Here is a 27046-nt window from a genome sequence, read left to right as displayed (position 1 = left end):
CAGGAGCTCAGTGAATCCACCTCTAATCCCCCCCGGCCCCATTGTACCGATACCCCCCCCCACACACCCTAAGCCCTTTGACCACTTCCCGCTCTAATCTCTGCAGATTTCGGTGAGTTAAACAAGTTTCTGATCCTGCGGGGCTTGCAATGTTCCGGCCCCTCGTCCTCCGCCGGGTCGAGATTCGGCAAAACTGACCTCAGCAAAGGTTTTCTCTGATAACACACTCTCAAGTTCTCAAGTTCACATGATCCTACAGGTATTTACTTTACGGTGTGCGTTCCAGTCACACCGACTTTGTCTCATCATCAGGAAAAGCAGTCGGACACTTGACAGGTAACCATAACCTCCACAATGTGAGGATTTGCTGTTCTTTTTTTTTCTTATTTAATAACAGACGTGACCCTAAACTGAACATCTCTGGCTTTTAGGTGAGGAATTAACAGTGAGAACAACTAACGTCTGACTTGTGATCAAATAAACATTTAAGAAACGCTGAAACCAATCTGAGACAATTGTAAATATTCGATCAACATTCCCCCCCAAAAATATATATCTAGTCTTGTTTATTACAATTTTGATAGTGCTAATGGTGTAAATACCATAAAACATAAAAGAGCAATATAGATCTACAAAACGGTCAAAAGAAATGTTTAGATATAACTAATTTTAAAAGAAAAGACTGTCTATACATCACTTCTGTTGTCTAAACTTACTGATATACCGAGTCAAACTGCTCATCCTCTCATTTTGAATGGTGCAGTGAAGTTAAAGAAATGGACAATGACACTAATACGTCCAACTTGCCAGCAGGATATTACCAATATGTGTGTGTGTGAATACATGAATGCTAACTGCTGGGTGGAGGGGGTGGAGTCAGTAAAAGCAGGAAGGTGTGTGTGTGTGTGTGTGTGTGTGTGTGGGGGGGGGGTGGGGGTGGTGGTGATCTTGACAAAGTACTTGACGGGCCGAGAGACACCCCCTAATTCCAGGTTGACCTTGGCTTGTTTAGCATTCTCCACTGCGGCTGGTGACGGTGACACGTGTCTGGGGCCGGGTCAAGTCTAGGAGCAGGGGTCTGGAGGGGGTGGTGGCAGAGAGAGAGAGAGAGAGAGAGTGTGTGTGTGTGTGCAGATGGACGACCGTTGGGGATGCGGTGCTCTGTCCCCAGGAGAGGAGGCGGAGGTCAAGGATCAGAGCCCCGGCTGATTCCCCACCCAGCAGCTCCGTGTCGGGGGAAGAAGCACCGGGCCAAGAACCAAGTGAAGCTCCGGGCCGGCAGCATTATTCAGTTCATGCAATTAATGCAGCAGCAGGGCAGGCAGGGGTCTATAGGAGCAGTGTGTGTGTGTGTGTGTGTGTGTGGGGGGGGGGGGGGGGGGGGTCTCTTGTGCCAGGCCATTGTAGCTTGCACAATGAAGCATCACAGCTGGCACGTGCTGCACACACACACACACACACACACACACACACACACACACACACACACACACACACACACACACACACACACACACACACACACACACACAGCAGAGTCCAGAGAGGTCTTTTAATTAAGGGATTTGTTAATTTTCCATACAACTTGACAGTGATGAATGGGGGTGGGGGACGGGGGGTGTTTGGGGGGGGGGGCTATTCAGCAGACCGAGCCACTTCTGGGTACGAGCCCCGATCTCTGAAGCTATATTTACACATGAAGACATTTTTTTTTTAACCCTTTACCAGCCAGAGACGTTTTCAAAACACTCTCATGCTGCTGAGAAGAAAACATCAAGTGTCCCACAACCAAACAGGAGGATTTGTTATCAGCACTGGCTGCAGCGGCGATTAGCAAACTGTTATATGAAGCAATCACGACTCGAAACACTGAAAATGTCAAAGAGTAATTATAATTTCTTTGTGTTGACGGTGCATTGTGGGGAAAAAAGTTAAAATTGATGTCGTATTCTCATTTGCATCTCAAAATTACATTAAAAAAAAGCTCTCTGTTTGTTTACAACAATTACAAGTAATCCAAGACTGTCTGACTTGCATAATTACGATCTAACAACTTGTAAAGTCTCTGTTGAGTCCCTGTGATGTCGGCTCTGGTAACGTGACGTTGTTGCAGCTCGTCTACTGAACGTATTTAAATAAAGTCTCTCACGTAAACTGAGCTGCTCGAAATGATTTGTCTTGCATTCGTCTCAGATTACGGTGCAATTTGACATCCGAAGGAAATTCTGCGGCCGCACGTCGTTGCGGCGTTCTCGTGTTACAGAAAGAATATCGCCCGCTTTACCGACGACTCAAGGTGTCGTGTTGTACGGAGTTTTGATTGGCTCCAGTCCCTCTGCCGCACAAGATTAGATGAAGCAGTAGAGAAGATTTATGGGGAAACCTCGATTTAAATTCGTTTGGAAAGATGTTGGAAAATTAGCGGCAGGCAATTCGTCACAATGAGGGCAGAAGTCAGAGTTAGTAAAAGATTGGTTGCTGTATTAAGGTACATCTGAGATTTTTAAACGACGGGATTCTTGTTTCTGAGAGTAACTGACTAACACTTCTCTCTGTAATCCTACACACTCCGCATACTTAGCCTGTTTTAAATCTAAATAAAAAAAAAACCCATCTTATTTCTATAAATCTTTGATTATTATTCTCTGCTGCGCTTTGTGGCTCTCTTATTAAATGTGGGGATGATTTATCGCTGCACCATCACCTACATGGTAACTCCCACAATAACAGCGCTATATTTGTCAATTATTTAATTCAACTGCATTCTTTGATAGTTTTTTTTATGTGGTTTATTTTATACATGATTCTTTTTAACTTTTATCTGTACTGTAGAAGAAAAATTAAAAAATTAAACGTGTTCTTTACTCTCATGCCTAAATTCAGTCCAGTCTTTCAAGTGCTGGCACTCTGAATTAAACTCCTCATTCCATATTCATTATCAATACTTTCTTTTGTTGCTGCCAAACATGTTTTGCATTGCGAATAATAAACTCCGCCCCGGAGCCGCGGAGCCACATGTCATACTGGCCCGGGTGCAATTTATCTATTGTGATATGGCAGCCATTCATCTTTTAAATGCTCTCTCATGATTTCCTTTGTGCATGCAGAGCTGGGGGTGACCTTGAAAATGGACCATGCGGTGTATTCTGATGATAATTTATTCCCACATACGAGGAAACTGTCTCGCTAACATGATTTCCTTCCTGCTTTGTGCTGATCTTGACTCACTTGGGAAAAAAAAAAAGTTTTTATGCTCTGCAGCCATGTGCGTTTCTCTCTCTCTCTCTCCCTCTCTCTCTCTCTGTTTTTTTTAAAGGACTCACTTTAGGATTTATAGGAGACGTGCACATTTTTGGACACGGACATGTCTTCAATTCAAAGTATATCCCGTTTGTGCCGCCGAATCTAGACCTTCCCTCCGAGTGAATACAGATGGCAAATTATCTCAAAACTTGAGGAGGGATACGTCCACTGATTGTGATGACATGGTGCCCAAAACAACAACAATTCAGCGTGAAAAAAAAAACCCAAATCTTAATCGACGCTTCTTCTTCTGGAAGCCCCTTCCAGAATCTGCAGCAGACTCACAGTGATTATCTCGTCAATGAGGCCGACCGCAGTGGCAGCAAATCAATCTGACTTCCAATTTTGGTATAATACGACCAGCGGATGACTTTTGTCTCAACTTTGACTGGTCGTATTAGTTCACCTCGAGGTGTGACTGAAATAGTAACACAGTCATTGTCCAGGCAGTCGGACCAGTTATCATCCCCCCCCCCCCCCCCCCCCCATTTACTGGGGTCTGACTGACACACACACACAGACACAGAGGCAGGTTTAATGCATATTAATGAAGTTAAACGGCTGTGGAGGGGAGACAATGGAGTGAAGCGGGGCTGGTTGTGAGCACAAAGCCGGGGACTCGGGGGGGGGGGGGGGGGGGGGGGGGGAGAGAACAGGTGCAGCTTCACGTGAAGCGACGGCTCCATCAGTGCAAGAAGGGATCTGTTGATGTGCTGGAACACAACACACACATGTTTTTGTTTTTAGCCTCCGTGCTTTGTGCCACTGGAGGGTGGTGTGTGTGTGTGTGTGTGTGTGTGTGTGTGTGTGTGTGTGTGTGGGGGGGGGGGGGGTCGTGGTGTTTTTGCACCATCTTCCATTGATCTCCCATCAGTCAAACAGCAACTTTTTTTTCAATTTCAGTCATTTATATTTGATGTTTGATGAACCAACAGCTAAATACATAATACCAAAATGAAACAACGCCCACGTGGCAACACTTTTAAAGGTGAATTCCGTGTGTGTGATTTAGACCTCAAGTGAAAATACTGACAGCAGCAACCATTAATGTCATGATAGAAAACTGTTCAGCTGCTGCTGCTTTTTTTTTTTTCCATGGGTCTTTGCTCTTCTTCTCTCCAGAGACCATAATGTGATTCCAGTTCTTCGCATTCATCTTCTATAACGCCTTATCCGACATAAGGGTTCACGATGGGAGCCCGTCCCCAGTTGTCCCAGCCTGGACAGGTCACCAGTCCACCACAGGGTGAAGAGAGAGAGAGAGAGAGAGAGACAAGCAGCCAAACACTAACTGCACCTACTGCAGGAAATGTGGAGAATTCACATGCATGATTTCAAACTGTTAAGTTCAAACGTGGACGTTCAGGTCTGAGCAGCCACTGGAGAGAAACTGCAGAAGCAATGCATGGTAATGTAGTAGTTCCCAAGAGTCGGAGCGATTTTAACCGACTTTAAATGGTGACGCAGTGGTTTTTTTTTTTATTTAAATGATCATGCCTTTCATCAAAACTGAGCGAGGGTGCGATCTTTGGCCGCCAGGTTTTAAAGGGGAACTTCCACAGTGTTGAACATGAGAGATCCTTCGACGTTTGAGGTTTGGATGACTTCATTCTGAGAAAATAGTCCAAATTCATCCCAATGAGGGTCTATCTCTGCTGCGTGTAAATCACCCAAAAGCTGCTGCTGCTGCGAGAAACCGGGTGGAATTACATATGTGATAAAGTCGTTTTCATTATTTGCGCTCTGCGTATTTCTCCAGTCGTGTATTTTAACTCGTAAATCAGTCAGCCGGCATCTGTTTTATGTCCACATTTGTTCACTGTGGGGTAATTTTTGTATTTGCATTATTGTTTGACAATACCATTGAGCGCCTTACTCGGCAACAGTGCATTTTCACTAAGATTTAAAGCAGCAACAGTCGGTCTATACAAATGTTTAGAAGTCTCTCCAATGTGGTTAAAGGGCATCACTTCTAATACAACAGCTGAGACTTAAAAACCTTGTAAAAAAAATAATCCTGACAGTTAATTAAAAAGGAAAAGATCGGCTTTCTGTAGCTCTTCTTTTCTCATTTAAAATATCCCCTAAACACACACACACACACAAACACACACACACACACACACACACTAACTACAGCATTACAGCCAAAAAAAAATCAATAGTTTCAGGGAAAATACAGCAGACAGCCTCTTGATGCCTTTCTTCTAACACAAAGAGATACGCTCGCGGTGCTAATAGTTAGATTATGGGAGGGGAAATTGTTTTCCCAGCTCAGTAACTCTCTGCTCTGCTCCAGGGACTCTCCTACGAGGGAGGAGGAGGAGGATGAGGGGGATGAGGAGGAGGATGAGGAGGAGGAGGGGGGGATCAACTCCAACCAGACCACGCCCCCGTGTTTTATTCCGGGGGAATTTATCAGCGCCTTCACGCACAATGCTCGGCAAACCAGAGGCAGCGCGAGAAGAGAGAGGAAGGCACGACACATGCTAACAAAACACACGACTTCTTTACCCCTGCAGACTTGACACTCTGCGGCCGTGACAGGATGGACTTCGAGTATCTGGACGCGCGGTCCCCGTACGACTACACCTTCAATTTTTGGAACGACTACCTCGGCCTGTCGACCCTCGTCGCCAAAAACAAAATCAACAGCCCCCCGTGCAGCCCGAACTCCATCACCGAGTCCCTGAAGGCCACGCTGGGTCTGGAGGACGACTCCCCGGTCTGCTCCTGCGTAATGGCGCACGGCCGGGACGCGGACGGACACTCGGACTGCGGCTGCTGCTGCGCGGCCCCGGGCTCCCCGCCGCTCAACATCTACGACCTGCGCGAGCGCATCTCGCTCCTCAGGCCCTACGGCCACTTCGCCGGCGACTCGCCGCTGGCGGGCGGCGACTCGCCCTGCTACGGGGCCGGCTTCGCCGGCCTCGACCTGCTCGCCGCGGAGCGCCGGCGCAAGCAGGCGCAGGCGCAGCGGGGCAAGCCGGAGCCCAAGGTGTGCGTCTTCTGTCGGAATAACGGCGCGCCGGAGGAGGTGTACGGCACGCACATCCTGAAGACGGCGGACGGCCGCGTGCTGTGCCCCATCCTCCGGGCGTACACGTGCCCCCTCTGCAGCGCCAACGGCGACAACGCGCACACCATCAAGTACTGTCCGCTCTCCAAAGACCCGTCCGGCCAGAGGGCGGCCAAAGGCGGCCGCGCGGCGGGCAAGAGACTGAAGATCTTCTGAGAACGACGCGCTTTTTTGTCGATCCGAGTTTTTGAGTTGCACTCTGAAATGTACGTGCAGTAAGTTGCCCACATTTTTTTTAATGCACAAGACAAGTCTGGAGATTTTGGACATTATAAAAAAAAAAGAAAAGAAAAAAAAGATTTCTATGGGTTTATTTTATATGCGTCACAAGCTTCATTTGTAATGTGTTTTTTTTTTTTTTTGAGGGGGGGGTGTGGGGGGGCACAGTTTACACTTGGACGCAGTGCGCGCAATATCCTGGGCAAAGAGTCGGTGACCGAAAATGAACCAAAGTACTGTACAGATCGACCTGTGAATGAACGCCTTCATGCTGTAATCACAAGTTGCTGTTTTGTTTATGTTTTTTTTGTTGTTGTTTTTCTTTCCTGAACTGCAGTGCCAGTGCAAACAGCCCCCCCTGCATGTCAACGGGCTGCCCTGGCTTCATGACATGCCAACATAAATCAATATGCAGCACTCCTTAAGAGGTGAATGTTTAGTCCCAATGTAGTCCGCTGGCAACTTGGACGGAAGAACTGTAAAAAAATGCAAGATGTATATCTTTATATCCAGCACAATTTCTCCTGGGAGACACGTTTTCTACCAAAGGAATACACTTTTGTACCGAAACTGTAATGTTTATATGTTGAATGTCTTATATTCTCCACGACATTTTATGTGAATAGCCTTTTACACGATTCAGCTTGAATGTAACACATCGGATGGAATCTTTTGACACGCAGTTCGTAAACAGTCCGAGCTCCTTTATTTCTGTCAAAGTACTTTCCTTTTTTTTTTTTTTTTTTGCCACACATGATGAAAATGTGCACCTGCAATTGTTGTAAATGTGTAAACAATTTTAGCAATGAAAAGCCTGACATTCCAAAGTCTTTATCTGTCAATAGAAATGTTTTATGTACTTATTTTTTACCTTACGAACCACTGGGGAATATATTCAATGTAAATGACTTCTGAATAAACATGTAATTTGCATTGTTGTTTGACTGCGTCAGATTGAAATTGTCCTTTTCATGGCATGTGTGTGTGTGTGTGTGTGTGTGTGTGTGTGTGTGTGTGTGATCCATCACTTCTCACAGGAAGCTGTAGATGCAGATCTGCAGCAGGATTCATGACGGCATAACCTTAAAGTCAGGAGAAAACAACAGTATCACCTGAAACTCAACACGTGCCCCCTAGTGATCAAAGCGTTCAACGACAGTATCGAAGAAAACAATTGGAAAAAGCAAGACTCTGGACAGGTCATCAGTCAGTCACGGTGCTGAAACAAAGACACACAGTTGGCGATGCTACAAAACACAGAAGCCCTATTCTGGCCCCATCGCGGTCCATCGAAAGCATTGGCGTGTGTGCGTACAGTGTGTCGGCTCATATAAAGCAGAAGTTGAGGTGGTTCATTCACAATCAAATATTTAACCAATTCAAAATTGCCAATTCAATCTTTATACATGCACGATAGAAAAAAAAAAATCACCTGTTGGGATTCAGCCCCTGCAGGACTTCCTGTTGTGAAGTCAAAGTGATGGGACCTGCAACGCTTTTAGTCAAAGTGGTGCGATCCTGTCCCGGCTCACCCCAGGTGAAAGGGCAACAGACACAAACACAGTGGACCAGGAAGAGCATGCAAACTGAACACAAAAGCCCCCCGCCCCCCTCCCTCCCCCCCCACATGTTTGTGCTCTGGCAGCAGCAATAAAGCAGCACTGCTGGAGGCAGTCATGTCGTTTCTTTTTTTTTATTTTCACATGAATGCTGAAAAATCGAGAGACGATTATCTTCCCAACTGGAATCTATTCCACTTTCCAGCTGCATGAGCACATAATATATATGTAAATAAGGTCTAACGTTTTCTCAATTTCATATCCGCATAAAAAAAGAAATAGGTTCTTGTTTTTTATGGTTTCTGACACATTTGTGGCATTTTTTGGTTCAAAATACATAAATTTTCTATTTTCTTTGTTGAAAAATAAAGTCCAAATATCACATTTCTGCTGCATCATTAAATAAACATTCTGAATTATCTTTAAACCTGTTTTGGTTTTTTTTGTTTTTTATTGGTGTGTGTGTGTGTGTGGGGGGGGGGGGGGGTATGAGTATTATTTTAATAATGCAGCAGCTCCAATGGAACCCTGGATCATCTGTTGCTTTGTTTACGCCTGTGAAAAAGTTATGAATGACACAGCTCCATTCCAGTCATCATAGTCATAGTCCTATCATAATCCTGATAGGAGAGACGTTTTCTTGGTGTTTTCGATGAGCTTTCCATTCATAGGTCGAATATGTATTAAGCTTTACTGACCCCTGCTGGCCACGAGAGGAACGACAGGCCAAAATATCACAGCACAAAAATAGCAGCAGTGATTGCCTGAAGGACCCACTGTGGAGGTGGTACCTACTTTAACACTTAAATATATTATATCACTGTTAGAAAAAAGAAGACGCAAGAACACATCCAACAAGTTCAACCCATTAAATTGGCAAGTAACCAAGAATTTCCACTCTTTTGGACAGTTGTGGTCACGACACTCGCCTCACATCGAGGTTCAGTCCGAGTTAATCACTGAAACCTTTCACAAGAGTTGGATTTGACCAGACGGGCAAAAGCTGGGCATCAAATCCATCTGACTCTTTACTTTGGACTCCCACAGTAAAAAAAAATAAACATACAATATTAACTCTAATATTGCCCAAATGTGTGAATGTGAGAGTGTGTGTGTCATGGCTTGTCTCTGTGTTTGCTCAGTGATGGACTGCCAACCCCTCCAGGATCGGGTCCAGCGTCCCTCCACCCTGAGCTGGATTAGAGAACTCCATGATGGAGGAGGAGGCCGCCAGGCTGGACCTTGCAACAGTTAGTTTTTCTAGGCTTGAAAACAACATTTCAGGCTTTGTAGCCCAAAAAAAAAAAGTGATTCTGACAACTTGCTGACAGGAGGCGCACTGGGAATTATGTAAGAGAATTTATAGGGTGGAGATATTTTCCCCATATGGCTTAACTTTGAATATACTCACCAACATCAACTAAGAATGCAAAACATTTGTATCTAGTTCACATCTATTTGCAGTGAGATGGAAGATTTTCAGCAAGAAACTTCATTTTCCCTTTTAAATCGTCCTATTCTTTTATCTTCTTCTCACATAAATTGTCCTACTCTTGTGTAACCCACCGACAGATGCAAATGCCGACCTGCTTTGAGAACCACCAGCCCCGAATTTGTCTCGCCACTAAAAATGCTCGCCCTTGAGCGGGATTCTTCACCTTTCACCAGAGCTGCTTCATGCATCTTTATCAACAAACACTAAGGATGATTTACACGTTCCCTCTGACTCATTTCAGGACAGAACAGCGGGAGTGTTTCTGCGTGTCAGCGGTTACACACTCCCTCCCTCTCTCTCTCTCTCTCTCTCTCTCCCACACACACATCCGTGACTCATCAGTTTACACTCTAATTAGATCAAATGAAAGCTAAAGGCACTGTGTAAACAATACTGTATGAAGGGCATTGCAAAAGAATCTGCATATACTGGAGGATATCATCTCGAACAATGTAAATTAGTGTAAAAAAAGACATGCTAGTGTTTAAAAAAAAAAAGCCTGAAGACACAAGAAAAGTTCAGGCTGCATTAAAAGGGCTTGATAGCTTCAGTTTGACACAAAATGTCTAATTGGTCAATTATCACTGAATTAATCCAGTTATGGTATCGTACTTTTATGTAACGCTGCATTAAACCACTATGTGTGTGTCATTAACACACATGTCCTCCCTTGCTCTCGCTCTCTCTTTGCCCTAGATGTTGATTTTCTCTACTTGAGATGTGACAAAGACTTTGTTTCAAGTCATTTCAGCAGGTTTTTGCACAATTCTACTGCTGTCCCTTGTCTGCAAGGGCATTTGTTGCTTTAAAAAAAAAAAATGCATCGGCGACGTCACTGAGTGCACGAGCGGAGTAAAATATATCCTCAGACACATCCAGAGCAATGAGGCTAAGTGACTCCGATGCTATTATAGGAGAAAATGAAATGGGGGGGAAAAGCAGCTCGACCACACTCTCTCCTGTCTGCTGTAGCTGATAGTGAGCCTCAAGACCAACCTGCTCTCTCCTCACTGCAGCAGCCTGTGATTGGCCTGCAGTGTGCTGACAGTACTGATGTTTCTCTGTGGTGGAGGCGGAGAGGAGGAGGAGGAGGTGGAGGAAGAGGAGGAGGAGGGAGCTGCCCGGCTCTATAAAAGCTGGGGGTCTGCAGCATCACTGAACTGGTGCAGTGCAAAAACGCTCGCTCATCCTCACCGATGGTGTGCAGAACAAGGGGGACATAAAAGAAAAAAAAAAAAAAACTTCTGAAACTACATACACAAAAAAAAAAAAAAATCCACCACAAACAATTCATCATGAGCTACGATTCCTACATCTCCTACCGCCGCCCTTGGGACGGCTACAAAGGCTCCCGGTCCACCACCGCCGCCGCCGCCACCAAATCCTCCATGTCTTCCTCGCTCTTCTCGTCCTGGCGAGCTCCTCCGGCCGGGAAGAGGATCCTGAGGATGTCCCCCTCCTCGTCGCTGCCCGACGGCTCTCCGAGGACGGACCTGGCTCAGGCCAGCTCCGTCAACACCGAGCTGCTGGGCCTGCGGTCCCAGGAGAGGGAGCAGCTCGTGGGCCTGAACGACCGCTTCGCCACCTACATCGAGAAGGTGAGGACCCTGGAGCTGCGGAACCGGGCGCTGCTGGAGGAGCTGGAGGCGCTGCGGCGGCGGCAGAACGACCCGTCCCGCCTGCGGGCGCTCTACGAGGGCGAGGCGCGGAGCCTGCGCTCCGCCATCGACTCGGAGAGCGGGGAGAAGATGCGCATGGAGGCGGAGAGGGACTACCTCCGCGACGTGTTCGGGCAGCTGAAGGAGCGCTTCGAGGAGGAGGCGCGGAGGCGCGCGGACGCCGAGGAGGAGCTCCAGCGGGCACGGGAGGAGGCCGGCCGGGCCGCCGTCTACAACTGCGACGCGGAGGCCGCCGCCGCCTCCCTGTGCGACGAGATGGCGTTCCTGAAGAAGGTGTTCGCGGAGGAGCAGGTGGAGCTGCAGGCCCAGCTGCAGATGGCCAGCATCAGCGTGGACGTGGACGTGTCCCGGCCCGACCTGTCCACCGCCCTGCGGGACATCCGGGCGCAGTACGAGCGGCTGGCCCACAAGAACATGCAGGCCGCCGAAGAGTGGTACCAGGGCAAGTTCGCCAGCGTGGCGGAGATGGCCAGCAAGAACAACGAGGCCGTGCACGCCATCCGGGAGGAGACCATGGAGTACCGCCGGCTGCTCCAGTCCCGCTCCTCGGAGATCGAGGCCCTGCGCAACGTCATCGACTCCCTCAACAAGCAGCTGGAGGAGCTGGAGGAGACGCAGGCGAAGGAGGTGGCGAAGTACCAGGTGAATGATGAGGCATCGGTGGTTGAACCGTTTCGCCGGGCTCCGTCCTGCCATATGCTAACTTTTTAGTCGGGTGTCGAACTTTAGCACAGAGTGAGTCCTGTTTGATGATGTCATGTGATCAGTTATTAACAAATAACACTGTGCAGGAAAGACAAAAAAAAATCTTAATAAGTCTGTACATAGTGCAGGCTTATCGTCTGCAGACAGTGTAGAAGAGACTCAATGCAAATTTTTAAAAAATTCAAAATGCATATACTGCATGTGATTCAGCAGGATTAAAAAAATTCAGGATTAAAAAAAAAAAAAAAAGAAAACAAGCCCAAAAGCTGCTTCATCTTCCTGCAAGATAAAAATACTCCATGAGACAGATCCACCCTTGACTTGCTCTCTGTACTGCTCAGCAGAACAGCAGGCTCTTTGTAAAGGTGAAAGTCTGCAAGGTGACTGAAGTCAGGAGCCTCGATGCAGCTCGAAATGCTGCAAACGTGAAAAAAAAAAACCCAAAACATGCAGTGCCTTCCAGAAAATGCATCCACTCACACAATTGCTAATTTTTTTCCTCCATTTTACAATGTTTTTAAAGCAAACGTTCAGCCAGCCCGGTGTTCTTCCGTGCGCCGCTTCAGTATTTGCTTTTCTTTATATTTCACAGATGAGGATAAATGACCTGGAGCGAGACATCACTGAAGCCAAGCAGGAGATGACACGCTACCTGCGAGAGTACCAAGACCTTCTCAATGTGAAGATGGCTCTGGACATCGAAATCGCTGCGTACAGGTGAGAAGTGACTGTTTTTCCTGGCTTCATGTTTGTTTGATCCTCTGTTGTTTGTTGTATTATGTTCTATCATACTCATTAATGCATATGAAATTATAGTTCTTAGTATATTCCATTATGTGTATGTATGCATTGTGACTATACATGCGAATGATGTAAGCATACGTACTCATTTATTTTGGGTTTTTTCCCCCCATCACTTAGTGACATTTTCCAGATTGTCCCCAGTTTGAGTCTCGGTTGCTGGAGGATGAATTTTGAATGAGTGTCCAACCTGTCCAGGATGCACCAGGCCTTCGCCCTCCATCAGCCGGAATCGGCTTATTTGAATAAAGCGGCGTTCGATTAGAACGTCAGGCAAAGGAAAAACCAAGTAAAAGCCTCTATTTCTGTGTTTCTTCTCAGGAAACTTCTGGAGGGGGAGGAGATTCGACTGGCGTACCCTTCCCTTCCCGCTCTGAATTAAAAACCCAAACGCCACCAGCCTGGCACAAACCTGAATTCTCCACACCCCCTTCCACCCTTGTCCTCAACATCCTGAACATTACAACCCCCCCCCCCCCCCCCCCCCCCATCCCCCCACCACCCCCCCCCCAAAAAAATCATACGGATTTCATCTCTCCTTTCCGAAAAAAACAACAACTGCGCAAACCAAAGCTCATCCTTCTCAAGACAGCCGCGCCCTTGTGCAAAACAAGAGGTCCACCAGAAGTCCCCCTTCTTCTACACACAATCTGACGCCATAACATCACGAAGAAACAAACAAAACGGCGAAACGCAGAGCGGCTGCACTGCATTAGTTTACGTGGCTGCGTCTGTCGGACGGCGGCATCGTTCCAGGTCGAGTTCCCGTCCCGTCACGCACGTTGGACATCCAAGCAGACGCGGCGAACAATTCGACTGAACCCTCATTGCGCAAACATTTGACCAATTGTTTGTGAAGGAGGAACACACCCAAAAAAAAAAAAAAAAGCCTTATTTTAGCCCGTCGTCGCTTGGGTTTCTTCTGTGTTTGACCAGATGGAGAAACTCCACCTCTATGTCCTGCTTCCCTGGTCCTGTAACCATAGTCAGTGAACCAGTGACCTTAAAAATCTTATTTTGATTATGTTAGAGAACCATTCTTGTCTTTTTAGTTCGTCTTCCTCTGCATTTATATTTAACAAAAAATTGCAAGCTTTGGTTTTGAAGATCAGAGTAAATTCAAGTCTTGCGACTTCTCTATTGGCCTTAGTTCAATGTTCCAACAAATTACTGCTTCTGATCGTCTCCTGGACACGTAAATGCCGTGGAAGATTCCCTCGTTGCTGGTTTCTCCTTATAAACACGCGGAGTGCGTCTCGATCTAACTGCACTCGAATTTTCAGTTTTCCGTTCCGTAAGTTCATTCAAAGCTAAGCTGTGAAACTGAAAGCGAAGCGCAGGAGCTCCTTGTCGTTCGTCCGCCCATCTTAGGACTAAGTGGCGCTTTACGTCTGTGAAACTAATAACACGTTTTGCCCCATTGCGCTTGGAGCACCTGTAACACCTGGCGACAAGCTGAATAAACATAACTGACCTGCAACATGCATCAGAGTCTGTGTTTTTAATTCCGACATTTCAGAGTCAGAACTGTTGGTGATTTAGAGGTTGGTTTTTTTTCTGGAGCCAGTAGTAAAGCTACATTTTATTTTATGAGGATGATTGTGAAGGTTGTGACACAGGAGGTGCACCTTACATGAAGCTTTCGATGTCACAGGAGGACCAAACAGCTGCTGCGTCGTCCCCCATCAGTCCACAGTCCTGGCAAGTAGCTGCAGTATGTTGACACGATTGGCCACAGCAGGTTCTTCAGTCATCTCCAGAAACACAGAACACAGTTTTACAAAGCAGCACACAAGGGAATGGTGTATGTCGTCCCTAAAAAATTAATGGATTTCTGTAGTTTAGAGTAATTTTGGGAAGCAAAACGAAGATGTTGGACGACGGTAGAAATCCACAAACTTTTTTTAATCATAGATTTTACTTGTTTATAGAGAGAAAATAAAACAGGAGCATTTAACTGACTTATGACAAAAAAAGGTGTTCTTGATTGTATTTGGAATATTCAAAATATACAAATTGCAATTTTTAGTTCCAGCTTGGATTAGGTCTGGGATAAGCATAGAGATTAGCATTGGTGTTAGCATCAATGCACCAAGCTAGGGTATAATAGCAGTGAAAATAACATTCATTTTAGATATAAACCTATAACAAACTAAATAACTTACTCCTAAAATAATGCAAACAAGTCAATAAAAACGATAACGAGGTAAGCACTCACCTGGAAATCTCTTCAACAATGTCTGGAGCATTTTTTATGCTAAAGGCTAATCTCTGTTTACAAAACGTCGACACGCCTCAGCTTCATAGGAACTTAATTTCTTGAAATGCACATCTGAACACATTCTTATGAAGCATCAAATTCCACTGCTACAGTTCATTTTACTAAAAAGGAAAGTTTTCCTTGTAGTTCAAGACACCAGCTGAATTTAATTACAGCTTGATAGGCTGATGATGCGTTCAGGGCCCACGAGCGAAAACACGTTACTTTTAATTACAGGGGAGTTTTAATGAAACTTAAGTAAAAAAAAAAACTGCTGCTAGAAGATTGTGATTAGTGTCGTGTTTTTCAGAAGTCAGCATTGCTGGCCACAGTGTTTATATTGTCGTTTAACGTTTTGTATGCGCTCTACCGTCCAGTGTTCGTTTCCGGTTTTGTCCCATCCGAAACTATTGTCCCCCCGGAAACAAAGTGAACAAAAGTGTGTTCCTCCAAATGCTGCCGCACTTCCGCTGTGGCTTTTATTGTTGCGTTGTGGTGTTGGTTCTTCTCGGCCATTGGAGGAATTAGAAGCTTCTCAAATTGTGAATTTACGAGTTAAAAGCAGTTTGAATAAACCGACTCCTCAATTTCTTGGACTCATTTGCAGCCGTCTTGGAACAAAATGACTGGACATGAATAAAAACTACCGATAAACACATTTTAAAAATCTTTATTGAAGCAGCGCATATTCATAGTAGTCTTGAACACGTGTAATGTTGTTTGCATTTTTTTTTTCAATGTATGTCGGCTTTAAACAACACATGCATGTTAGTTTGGATGATGGTTATGTGTTATTTGCAATGCAAAGATAATTAATATGACCAGTGACAGTTAATTTTAGCATGTCTAATAAATCCAAAAGTTTGGATTGTAGGATTAATAACACACACAAAAAGAAATCACAGCAAAACAATTACAAATAGTATTAATTTATGAATCGTATTCACACACTGAAATGTAACATGATTTGGAATGACTTTGTGCCAAGTTTTAATGTGCTCCTGGAAGTAAGAGTCAGTGCAAACTGGAACTGTTGGGACGTTATTGTAAACATAAAAAGAAAAACATGAAATCGTCAGCACTTGAAGGAAGGAACACTCATAGGTTTTGAAGAAAGTTCCTGAAAAGGAAAACATGAAAATGGTAATTTGCGAGACAGCCCTAGTATTCTTTTTTTCTCTCAAAAACAGAACACACTGTAACTACAATTTAAGAATAAGATGCATAATAACACTTTTTTTTATTGCTAAAAAAAACTATGCAAAGTAGGTGTGGTCTCAGTTTTGACTTACCCAACCACATCTGACAAATTGGGATCCAGGTACATGTTGCTGTGAGAGAAACCCCGCTTTGCTTCATAAGAGATCATTTTGACTTTGCCATCTGCGTTGGATTTGCTCTGGGCCTGGACTGATATCTGATACAGCTGGAGACGATAAATGAGAGCGTTTGGTTTTGAGGAGGCGGCGGTATCCAGCAGGAAATTGTAGAGACGAAGGGCAGGATTAGAGCATGTGCTGTACCTGCTGACCCATGTGATACGGGACCACGTGGTCATCCTCGGCATGCAGGATGAGCAGAGGACTGGTCAGTATCTCCAAGCTGCAAAGAAAATATTGAAAGTTGGAAACGCATCCAAATCTCAAAATCAGACCCCACGTAGTGAAAATTCAAAAGAGTCAAACTATACTCACTTGTCCTTTTATTTGTACTTACTTTTTGTCGTTCGCAAACACAATATTGTTCTCCTCCAGGAGGTACTCAAGCAAGCGCTTAAATCCCGGCAGGAAGATGTACGGCTGGAAGAAACGATTGCACAAATCATGCAGGAACATGGTGCAAACGTGTGTTTCGTCTAATAACACAAATAAATGCACCATTAAAAACAGCTGTAGGATAAAGAAAACCATGTGTCTGCTTCTTCTCGAGTCTGATTGCTCCCTGCAGTTCTCCTCCCGACCAGCAGAGGTCTCTCACCATTTAGCTGTGGTCAGTCATAACGTCCCATGTCTATTATATTAACTCACACAGATGGATTATATATTATTTTCAGTCTCTTTCAGCTTGTGCACTCAGAACGGCCATCTGCAGTGGGATAGAGGCACTACTGACTGTCTCACTTTAAAATCAAATCTTTTATACACACATTAAATACATTATCGTCATATATAAGTCACATACACTCCCTAAATTTGTGTCTCCATCTTGCCGTCAGCTGTCACAGTCCAGCGTGACAGGAGCTTTACGTATTCAGACATGCCCAAGACATCGCGCTCAGATGGATTAAGGGTGGAAATGATGAAGGAAGGCGATTTAAACCAAAGCAGCTTGTCTGGATATTTTCGCGCCTCAACGTTATGCAATATTAAGCCACATGGACGGAGGTGCACCAAGCGACCGTTCTCACTTTAGCAAACCGATGGGCGACGACGACCTGTCCCATCCTCGTGTACGGAGCCTCCAGGATTAAAGCATCGACCGCAGAGCCTGAAAATAAAAAGCAAAACGCAACATTTATGAGCTTGTGTGCTGAAGTCAACATCTAATTATTGCAATGTCAGTTTGTAGTTTGCTGCATTTTATCAATGTATGCATTAAATATAATCTGTACTTTTAAAAAAAGGCTAAATGGGACAGAACTGATGTTACTTGATCAAAACCAAAAGGGGAATGTTGGTTAAATGCAGCTTGAGATAATTTATTGCTACATACTGAGTATTTATTGAATCAAAAACCGTATTTCATTTCTTAGTATTTCACCTGGTCTTGAAGTTGCAGTAGATAATTCTTGAGGTGAATCCATGGCTATTGTTCTCGTGTTAGAATATTGCTTATTGACTATTTTAATTTATTCATTGTTCATGACTGTGATCCATAATCAGCTACAGCAATTTTAAATAAATATTCGAAAAACACGTCAAGTCAATCTGAGAGGAAAAAGTGATTAATAAGCATTAAGAATCAAACGTATAAAAATAGATATGCCTTTTTAAAACAAATGTGATATTAATAAAAGATATAAAACAGTTTTCTTGCACCGTCCCAAAAAAGTTAAAAGATTATTTTTATACATTGTGCGACTACGTTGCACAAATTAATTTGAGACAATGATCAACATGTCATTGATTTCCTATGTGCACATGATTTTTAATGACATGATGGAAATGTCTTTAGATGTATAATCTTTAACCAACATGTCTTCACATCAGTGTGCCTGAAGACACCGTGAACTCACCTTCCTCCAATATCTTCACTGCAGTGTTTGTGGCCACCCTGCGGAAGATAACGGGAATATAAACTTCCTATAATTTAAATCGGCGTTACGATCACGGGTCAGACGGCGGGATGAACTGACCCGGTGCCCAGCGAGTGTCCCCACAGACAGACCAGACTGCCTCTGCTGTGTCGCTTTACCCAGTGGTACAGGTAGAGGGCGTCACTGGTCAGTCCGGCTTCACTGGGATCCCCGGTGGAGTCTCCAAAACCTCACAATGAAAACAACAAATCACACACATCTATGATTCTATTCACGCAACACTTCGACTATATGGTATTTACACCCCGGGAGACGCCATTCAACCTGCTGTGTGATCAAATAAAGGTGATAATACAATTCAAAGTGACAGAAAAGTATATATTATTCACTAAAATGAAATAATTTGATTTTTTTCCCCCTTTCCAAATCAAAAATATTGATGACGTTGTAAATAATTCAATACAATTGTGCAATATAAGTTATTAAAAAAACACTAAATCATCTCTGTAAGTGGATTTTGAGCTGCTAAACTGAACCCAACTATAAAAACGTCGTCACTGGTATTACCTCTGTAGTCCAAAGACAAAACGTGGTATCCAGCAGCACTCAAGATCTGCAGAAATACGCAGCGAGATTAAAAACATCCGACGGCTTAAAGAAGTTTATTCATCCTGATTAAAACGCCTACCTTCACCAGTTGCACCCTGTTATTTTTTGCCCTGCAAATAAATAAACAAACAGCAACAATCAACGCAGGCGAACAAGTGGCTTTCAAGTGACTCATTTATTCTGACCTGCAACCCCCCACCCCGGCGTGCGTTTTTTTCCCCCCCATGGACAAAACCAGAGGCCTCAGCGGCCCTGGAATACCCACTAGACTCCATTAGGATCAATTCAAGGATCCCTACTCCGCCGCTCTCCACCCCACCTGGTGCCGATGTTTCCATGGAGATAGATAATAACAGGACGGTCATCTCCCAGAGTCTCCCGGTACCACTCAGGGCTTCTCCCGGCGGCCTCCTCCCATTGGCTGGCGGGGAGCGTATGCCTGCGAGACACAAAGACAGAAAGGAAGAGACGCAGCGAGACCAAACACACAAAAAAAAACACACACACACGCGCCTGCGTTTCAAGCGACGGCGTCTCCATTCGTTCCACCTGTGCAGAACGTGCATGGCGGTGCGGTGGCCTTACCACACGCCCACCGAGACGCCCTCCTCCGTGTCCAGGTAGAAGTTGCGTGTGAAGTTCAGCACGTCTTCGGGCCGGCCTAGATCCACCAGGAATGGCAACCTCACTGCAGACCAGAGCGCTCAAGGTAAGTCCAGTTTTTATTTTTATTTTTTTCTACCTGATGTCAAACCATACAATTATTTACATCTGATTATGATTCTCACTCTGCAATTTTCTAGTTTTTTTTCATGCATTGCTTTCTTTCTGAGAAAAAGAAAGCAGAAAAAATTGAAAAAATTGTAATAATGAAGTTTTAAGGTGATTTAATCTTTATTTATGTGTTTTTAATTTAATTTAAATTCATTTTAACAGTCCATGTTACATTTTTCCAGTATTTCTATATGATAAAATTGCACTTGTGGGACAACAGCCTACTATTTTTTTGATGTGCTTTTTATTTCCAATAGTTATTTAAAAAAAAAAAAAAGAATAAGTGGAAGGTAAAACTATTGATGTTTTTTATTTAAAAAAAGATGAAGTGAAGATGAAAAAGATGAAGTGTGTCCATCAAACACACTTGAAGCCAATTTGGAGTCGATAACAAAGAACAAGGATTTTTCAACTATTTCATTTTAGAATATGTTAGAGATATATGCATGGATTTGATCTAAACTATTCACTCAGTTATTTTGTTTTTACTTTTTTTTTTAATTAAGAATGACAATAAGACAATTCTGATTCTTATGACCAACAAAACTCAATTTGTTTTTTCCTCGTCATCCTTTTTTCTCCGCTTATATAAAGAAAAATGCTAAATAACGATGAAAAAGATGAAGAATTTTTTTAAAAATGAGAATCTATTTTATATTGTTGTTAATTTTTTTCCCCCTAAATACCATAAACCCCCCCCAGTGTATTTACTTTCAGAATTCCTTTTTTGCACCCTTGTGGATTGTAACCTTACATTTTCTAATGGGGGTTGCCGCCACATCCCATTGTTTAACCTCATAATAATGACGCACCACTGTTATTGTGTGCAGCCGAGACGCACATAGAAATGAGGTCAAACAAACTCCTATTTAGTCTGAATTTTAGGCAGAAGATACAGTTTTGGGGTCGATTCTCTAGACGCCAACTACTAGAAATGTAAATTCACCAAATCCTACTTTTTGATATGTTTGTGGATATTATGAGTATTATGTATGCATTATGTGCATGCCTTTTAGAAGACGACTAACAGGGATCCCTAAACAACAAAAAATAACAATAAACACTACTGGCTTTATACGTTTTGGCCTTCTTTTTTTTTTTTTTTGCCAACTTACATGACAGTGTTTTAATATTCTATTTTAGTGATGTTGTCTGTTTGCTGCTTTTTTTTAATTAATTTTTTTTACATATAGTGTTCATTGTTTTCATGTGTTTTTTATGTTTTTATTCAATTCAACTTTATTTATAACGCACCAAATACAAATAGTAATTTCTCGGTGCTTTTAACAGAGAAAAACCCAACGAATCCACTAAAGAATAAAGAACGATTTGATTTCCGCACGACAGAATTTCAGACACGCACTAAAAGTACTTTATATTTCTATATACACGGTCTGGCCTTTTATTTTATTCACTGCAATTATTTTTTCTTTTACTAAAACACAACACAGTAATGAAGGAGTTAAGTTTTGCATTTTAGTGGAATTAATACTATTTATGCAAGATAGAGAGACATAGACATAGATATAGATAGATAAAGATATAGATAGAGATACCACTGACCCAGGTGAGCAAACACTACATAGCTGAACGTCCAGGGGAAGAGGTAAAGCACCACGGGCAGCGAGACGTACGCGGTTATCAGGAGTGAAACGAGCCTCTTCATCTCGGTTATTTTCCACTTTGCAGCCAAACCGTCTGTTTCTCCGCGTTTCAGCCTGAGAACAACAAGAAAGAGAAGAAAAAAGAAAAAAAACCAAACCCGGTCAAGGTTCAGCTGGTGCTTCTGGGCCAGAGATGATTCAAATTACAAGAGGAAGTGGAGACAATCGTCCTCGCAGAAGTAGAAATAACGAGCAAAATGTGTGCCGTGACGAGGAAACAACGTGTTTATTTAAAAAAAATAAAATAAAAAAAGTGAGAAACAAACGCGAGAGCAAATGTTTGTTGTTAAGAATTGTTCTTCTTACCTTAGAACGTCTCTTCAAAACCGAGCGGACCCAGCTGACAGCCCGCAAGGCATCATGGGTATTGGAGTTTTTTTTCTTTTATTCTCAGGAAGAACCACAACGGTGCTGGTTTTCTGTGTTTCCTGTCTGTTTCCTCTGTGTTTTCTGTGTTTTCTCTGTGTTTCCTGTCTGTTTTCTGTCTGTTTTCTCTGTGTTTTCTGTCTGTTTTCTCTGTGTTTTCTCTGTGTTTTCTGTCTGTTTTCTGTCAGTCAGTGTCAGATATAAACTCAGATAATCAAGATATATCTCAGACATATTAGACATTTTGAGTGGGTTGAAATGGAATAATCTATTATCACTATGGGTGGATGGCTGGATGGATGGATGGATGGAGGGATGAATTGATATATTGACATATCAATGTATGGAGGGATGGATAGATGGATGGATGGACAAATAATGGAGGATGAAGGATGGATGGATGGGTGGATGGATTGGTTTACATATGGATGGGTGGAGTGATGGAGGAATGGATGATAGATGGATGGACGTATGGCTGAATGATGGATGGATGAATGGATGGGTTGATTTTTGGATGGAGGAATGATGGATGGAAGGGGGGGATGATGGACAGATAAAAGATGGATGGAATGATGTATGATGAATGGATAGGTTAATTTATGGATGAATGGACAGATAGTGGATGGATGGATGATAAACAATAATTTAATTTTAATACTTTTAGGATGTTTGAAGGTTCTCAGTTATGAGTTTTCTACAATCATACCTTATTTTCTATTAAAAATAAATTCAATCCATGCATCTTTTTTTCATTAATTTCTTATCTAAAAAATAAAAAGCTACCGGAAGTTGTGACACCACGTGCTTGTCTCGGTTTGAGCGCGTTCGTCGTGAACTGGGCGGCCGGTGTTCGGCGGGAGGCGGCGGGCGGCGGAGGGGTGGGGGTGCCGGTGGGCGGTGACCCGTCCCGGGGCCACTCACACTCTGTCACCGCCTCTTCCTCTCCCGACAACCGCGTTTCAAAATCCGCGTCCAGCCTCAGGAGGATGAGACACGAAGCGCCACGGAAAGGCTCACGGCAGCGGGGATCCAGGGGAGGAAAGACCCGGGCAGCGTGGCGCCTTCATGCGGCGGAACTTTTCTCCTGATCCGAGAGGAACAAAAAAAAGAGAAAGAAAATACCCCGGAGAAATGATGAGAAATTCGTTTTAGAGGCGGTTTAAGATTTTTTTTTTTTAAAACGCGGATCTCAGTTTTGGACAAGGAACCTCAGTTCGCAGACTTTGGGTGAGTTTCACTATCAAGCAGCGGCTTTCTGCTCGTTTTCAGTTTGTAAATGTTTCCTCTCCTCGGTTAACCTCGTCTTTACGCGTTTCCACTGCTTGTTTCACGGCTTGAAACCACATTTATATCGAGTCAAACCTGTTTCCAAGCGCATCCAGGAGCGATCGGTCACAAGTTTGATTGTATTTCTGGCAGATGAAGTTTCACAAAGTCGGTCTGAAGGTTTTGCAACAGGAACACTTTAAATCGCAAGTTTATCAATGTCTAACCTGATAAAATGTTGTAAACACAAGAAATTGTTATCTGTTTAATCATTTACAGTGCATGCAAGACATTTATTGGGAATCAGTCGTTGTATATACAATAAATAATGCTAATTTTCAAGTTTTGTGGTCAAAACAGAACTTTATGTGAGATTATTTCATCTTTCTAACAATCCCTGGAAATAATCCCAGTATTTTATACTATTAAGCATCAGCTACATCAGTCAGCTTGAATTGAAGAGTTTAGTCCAAATACAATTAAAGACATAAGCTATAAAGGGGACTTGATTTATTTTCAAAACTATAACCTGTTTAAATGCACTCAAGCCACGAAGGAGGAATAAGATTAATGTTTTATTGTAGTTATTCAACTGTTTCACCAGAGGGGGGGAAAAAGCAATTCTGTTAATAAGAATATTAATGTTTAAAGAAATAGTTATTTGGATCAGTGAAGTCCTCAGCATCGTCTTCTCTTGAGATTGTCAAGATCAGAGCTGCACTGAGATTAACTTTTCACATTTACTCAATAAAAGAGATGCTTTCTATGTCATTTATCCGCCTTTCGTGTGAAATATTGAACAATCAGACATCAGCAAGTGGCTTGCACACTTTTCCCACATTTGACCTGTGGGAATAAAAAAGGAACACTGGTTCTGATTTAGGGGTTAGACTGATGTGATTATCCAGTTTGATATAATCTCATACAGTTTAGATTACAATCCCAGTGATGTCTCTTTATCCATCCAGGAAGTTTACCTTGTTTGTTTTTAGATCGTTTACCAGGAAAGTGCCTGTTCAGATTGAAGAAATGCAACTTGATAAGTGTCTGGAGCAAATATGTTGTGTTTTTCCCTGATAATCCCACATTAACATGACTTTAGAGTCGGTGACGTATGTGGAGGAATGCAGGAGCTGTGTAAGAAATATGGCCACCTCTACTTTTCCAGGGGACATCTGCTGGTGATAATTGCCAGTATTACCAGTGAAAGCCGTCGGGATTAACCTTCTTCTTGTGACCTGCACTGGTGTGTGAATATTTGGCGGCAGCAGCTGGAGCATACAGGGGCCGCCAGCATAATTGGCTCAGTTTGGAGAAAGCAAAAAGCGTGCAGCAATTATTTAGATGAGGGGGGTTTATTTAGATTTAGATTTTTTTTTTATCATTTCAAGTATAGTTTCTTGTCCTGGTCTGTTTTGGGTTTGTGTTTTTTGTTAATTTGTGACGTATAGAAAAAGAAATCAGATTAAAATGTGCAGATGTACTGATGTGGGTTTTTTTTGGTGGAAAGCCCATTGTCCTCGGTGAATAGGGGGACCCCCCCCCCCCATTGGCGTGGAGTGTGGGGGACACCTGGGCTCGTGGAAGGCAGCTGGAAGAGCAAAGGGTCAGGCGGCACAACCACCCTCATTATTATGAACACAAATACCCCCCCAGTAACCCCCTCACCACCACCACCACCACCACCAAAGCTGAGGAGCTTCAGCTCATTAGATGTCGTGGCACGCTCTCATCTCACCTCCTCTTTTCTGACACAGATGACATGATGACGCAGTTATAGGTGAACTAATGTAACATCACCGTCATGTCATTTTGCAAAGATGAGACACAAAGGAACATTATTTATATGTCGGTTATCTTTTCTTGTCTGTCTTCTTTCCACTCTGGCTTCTACATTAAAAAAAATGTTTTTTTTTTTATTCAACTTGTGAATATTAACCACTGATATTCTGCACCAGGATAACTAATCCACATGGTGATTGTTGGTGTGTCAAATAAATGAAAGTTTGACTTTTTAATGGAACACGTTTGTTCGCTATTTTCCTCCATACATCCAAACTTTCGGGTGCAACAACAAACAAAACTTCCCTCATATATCGTCTAACTGCCAATTACCTTGCGACGCCCAGTACACCATGTAGAGCAGATGAATAAATGTCCATTCATCAGTGTCAGATTGAAGCGACGCCTCTGTTTGAGTTGCAGTGTCAAAGTCTGTCTGTTTTCAGAGTCTTGTTCTGAAGGGAACCTGCTTTTCACCTCGACGACAGTACGGTGTGTTGTTGTGTTAAACATTGAGTGACTCGGGACACCATCTGGTGGTGAGAACTGGTATTGCAAGACTAAACGGGCGGGGGCCGGTTGGGAAAACGTTGCCGATCGCGTCGCGCTATCGTGTTTTAGATTAGATCATGATTGTTTGATTTCTGCCTGAAGCTTTTTGGTGACGATCTTCATGTCCAAGTGTTTTTTTGTTTTGTTTTATTGGAAAGGTCATGACCCCTTTTTTTTGTTTTTTCTTCAAAAAAAAAAAAAAGGTTTGTTCATACAAAGCATTGCAATATTGAGCTAAACTGAGGTTCTTACAGTCGGCGCTGTTGCATTTATTGTTTTTCAATTAAAGAAAATGCTGCATCAACACAGAAAGAACATAAACGTTGTGTGTGTGTGCGTGTGCGCGCGTGTGCGTGTGCGTGTGTGTGTGTGTGTGTTGCCGCCAGCCAGTCAATGTTGGCATCCTGCTCGCTGTAACCTTCTTACCTCGTCCTTGGCTTCTTGCTCCACTTGGTCCAGTGCCACCTTGTTGTATTTGCCCTTCATCCCCGGCTGGAATATGAACATTTATGCTTTTATTTTAAATCTACATGTAGCCCACAACTACTACATCCATCCTTTTTTTTTATCTCTTCAAAATAATTGAAAACTTATTAATTGTTTCACCCTCCACTTCTTTGAAATTAAAAGTAAAAAAAAAAAAAAAACAACAATCCTGTCTGAGCCTCAGGTTTTACCTGCTGTACAGTATTTATATGTTCTTTATTGTTCCTTTTCTTATTCAGCCCGAGTGAAACATCAGCACCCCGAAGCATTAAAAATAGACTCTTGCTCTGTGCGTCTGTTAATTTGCCCGATTGTCTAATCGTTGTAATTGGATTAACTAAAGCCCGGGCGGCGAACGCCGCTTGTGGCGACGCGCTTGACGTCCCAGTCCGCGAGCCGCGCTCTCGGATGAAGGTGCAGTTAGGAACCCGCGCTGTGGAAGTCGATGCTTCCACCCGGCTTGTGAGTTAAAGTTTGGCATGGACGTCCTGAACTCTGAAGTAAATGTATATTTTGGCTCCGTGCCTCTATTTTGTCTGCTTTGGTCGCCCTGTGTTGACGTTTGAGCTCCAGTGTCGTGGAAAATGTGGCGTATTTACATTCATCAAGTGTTTCTGTCGGTCTGTAAACGTGTTGGTAAACCTTGAACGATGAGTGTTGATCTTGTAGCTGGTGATCCTCCCACATGGTAAATATTCAGTTCAGAGGTCATACGCGAGAGACTGTTTAAATAAATTAAATTAAATTAATTGTGTATATCAATTCTGGCAATTTACTCTATTTTTAGAGGATTTCTTTCTTTTTTTACTGGATTGTTTTTTTTTTTTTTTTTTTTAACTTCTATTTTTTGTGCTCTTTTTTTGCTCTTGTTTAGATATTTACATATGTTTACACATTTTAATTCTTTAGTTTTATAATTTCTGCACCTTTTTACCTTGAGCTGTTGTAAGTTTGTGTTTCCCCCTGGGGAGGAATGAATCTCTCTCTCTCTCTCTCTCTCTCTCTCTCTCTCTCTCTCTCTCTCTCTCTCTCTCTCTCTCTCTCTCTCTCTCTCTCTCTCTCTCTCTCTCTCTCTCTCTCTCTCTGTCTTTCTCTGTCTTTCTCTGTCTTTCTCTCTCTCTCTCTCTCTCTCTCTCTCTCTCTCTCTCTCTCTCTCTCTGTCTCTCTCTCTGTCTCTCTGTCTCTCTGTCT

The 27046-nt window shown here is 43.3% G+C and overlaps 3 protein-coding genes across 3 annotated transcripts; 2 read left to right on the top strand and 1 right to left on the bottom strand.

Annotated features, from left to right (window-relative positions):
• The first annotated feature begins 5781 nt into the window (after window positions 1-5781).
• On the top strand, window positions 5782-7380 carry nanos1 (nanos homolog 1). Its single transcript, XM_080513044.1, has 2 exons — window positions 5782-6597; window positions 6939-7380. The coding sequence occupies exon 1, from the start codon at window positions 5852-5854 to the stop codon at window positions 6536-6538; it is 687 nt and encodes a 228-aa protein (XP_080369170.1). The 5' UTR covers window positions 5782-5851; the 3' UTR covers window positions 6539-6597; window positions 6939-7380.
• A 3508-nt stretch (window positions 7381-10888) lies between these two features.
• neff2 (neuronal intermediate filament family member 2) lies at window positions 10889-13222 on the top strand (the record flags this gene model as incomplete). Its single annotated transcript, XM_080513036.1, has 3 exons — window positions 10889-11976; window positions 12632-12756; window positions 13162-13222. Exons 1-3 carry the CDS (start codon window positions 10951-10953, stop codon window positions 13220-13222), a joined length of 1212 nt encoding a protein of 403 aa, XP_080369162.1. The 5' UTR covers window positions 10889-10950.
• Window positions 13223-15787: 2565 nt separating this feature from the next.
• On the bottom strand, window positions 15788-21761 carry LOC308142560 (lysophosphatidylserine lipase ABHD12-like). The gene is made up of 13 exons (XM_080513042.1): window positions 21710-21761; window positions 21303-21457; window positions 19551-19653; window positions 19285-19404; window positions 19045-19075; window positions 18924-18969; window positions 18456-18585; window positions 18336-18373; window positions 17508-17587; window positions 16817-16899; window positions 16624-16702; window positions 16393-16526; window positions 15788-16220 (listed from the first exon to the last, which is right to left on the bottom strand). The coding sequence occupies exons 2-13, from the start codon at window positions 21403-21405 to the stop codon at window positions 16199-16201; spliced, it is 969 nt and encodes a 322-aa protein (XP_080369168.1). The 5' UTR covers window positions 21406-21457; window positions 21710-21761; the 3' UTR covers window positions 15788-16198.
• Window positions 21762-27046: the final 5285 nt, after the last annotated feature.

Source organism: Blennius ocellaris (assembly GCF_963422515.1).
Source record: "Blennius ocellaris genome assembly, chromosome: 17".
Classification (NCBI taxonomy): domain Eukaryota; kingdom Metazoa; phylum Chordata; class Actinopteri; order Blenniiformes; family Blenniidae; genus Blennius; species Blennius ocellaris.
This window is presented reverse-complemented; position numbering and strand designations above follow the sequence as displayed.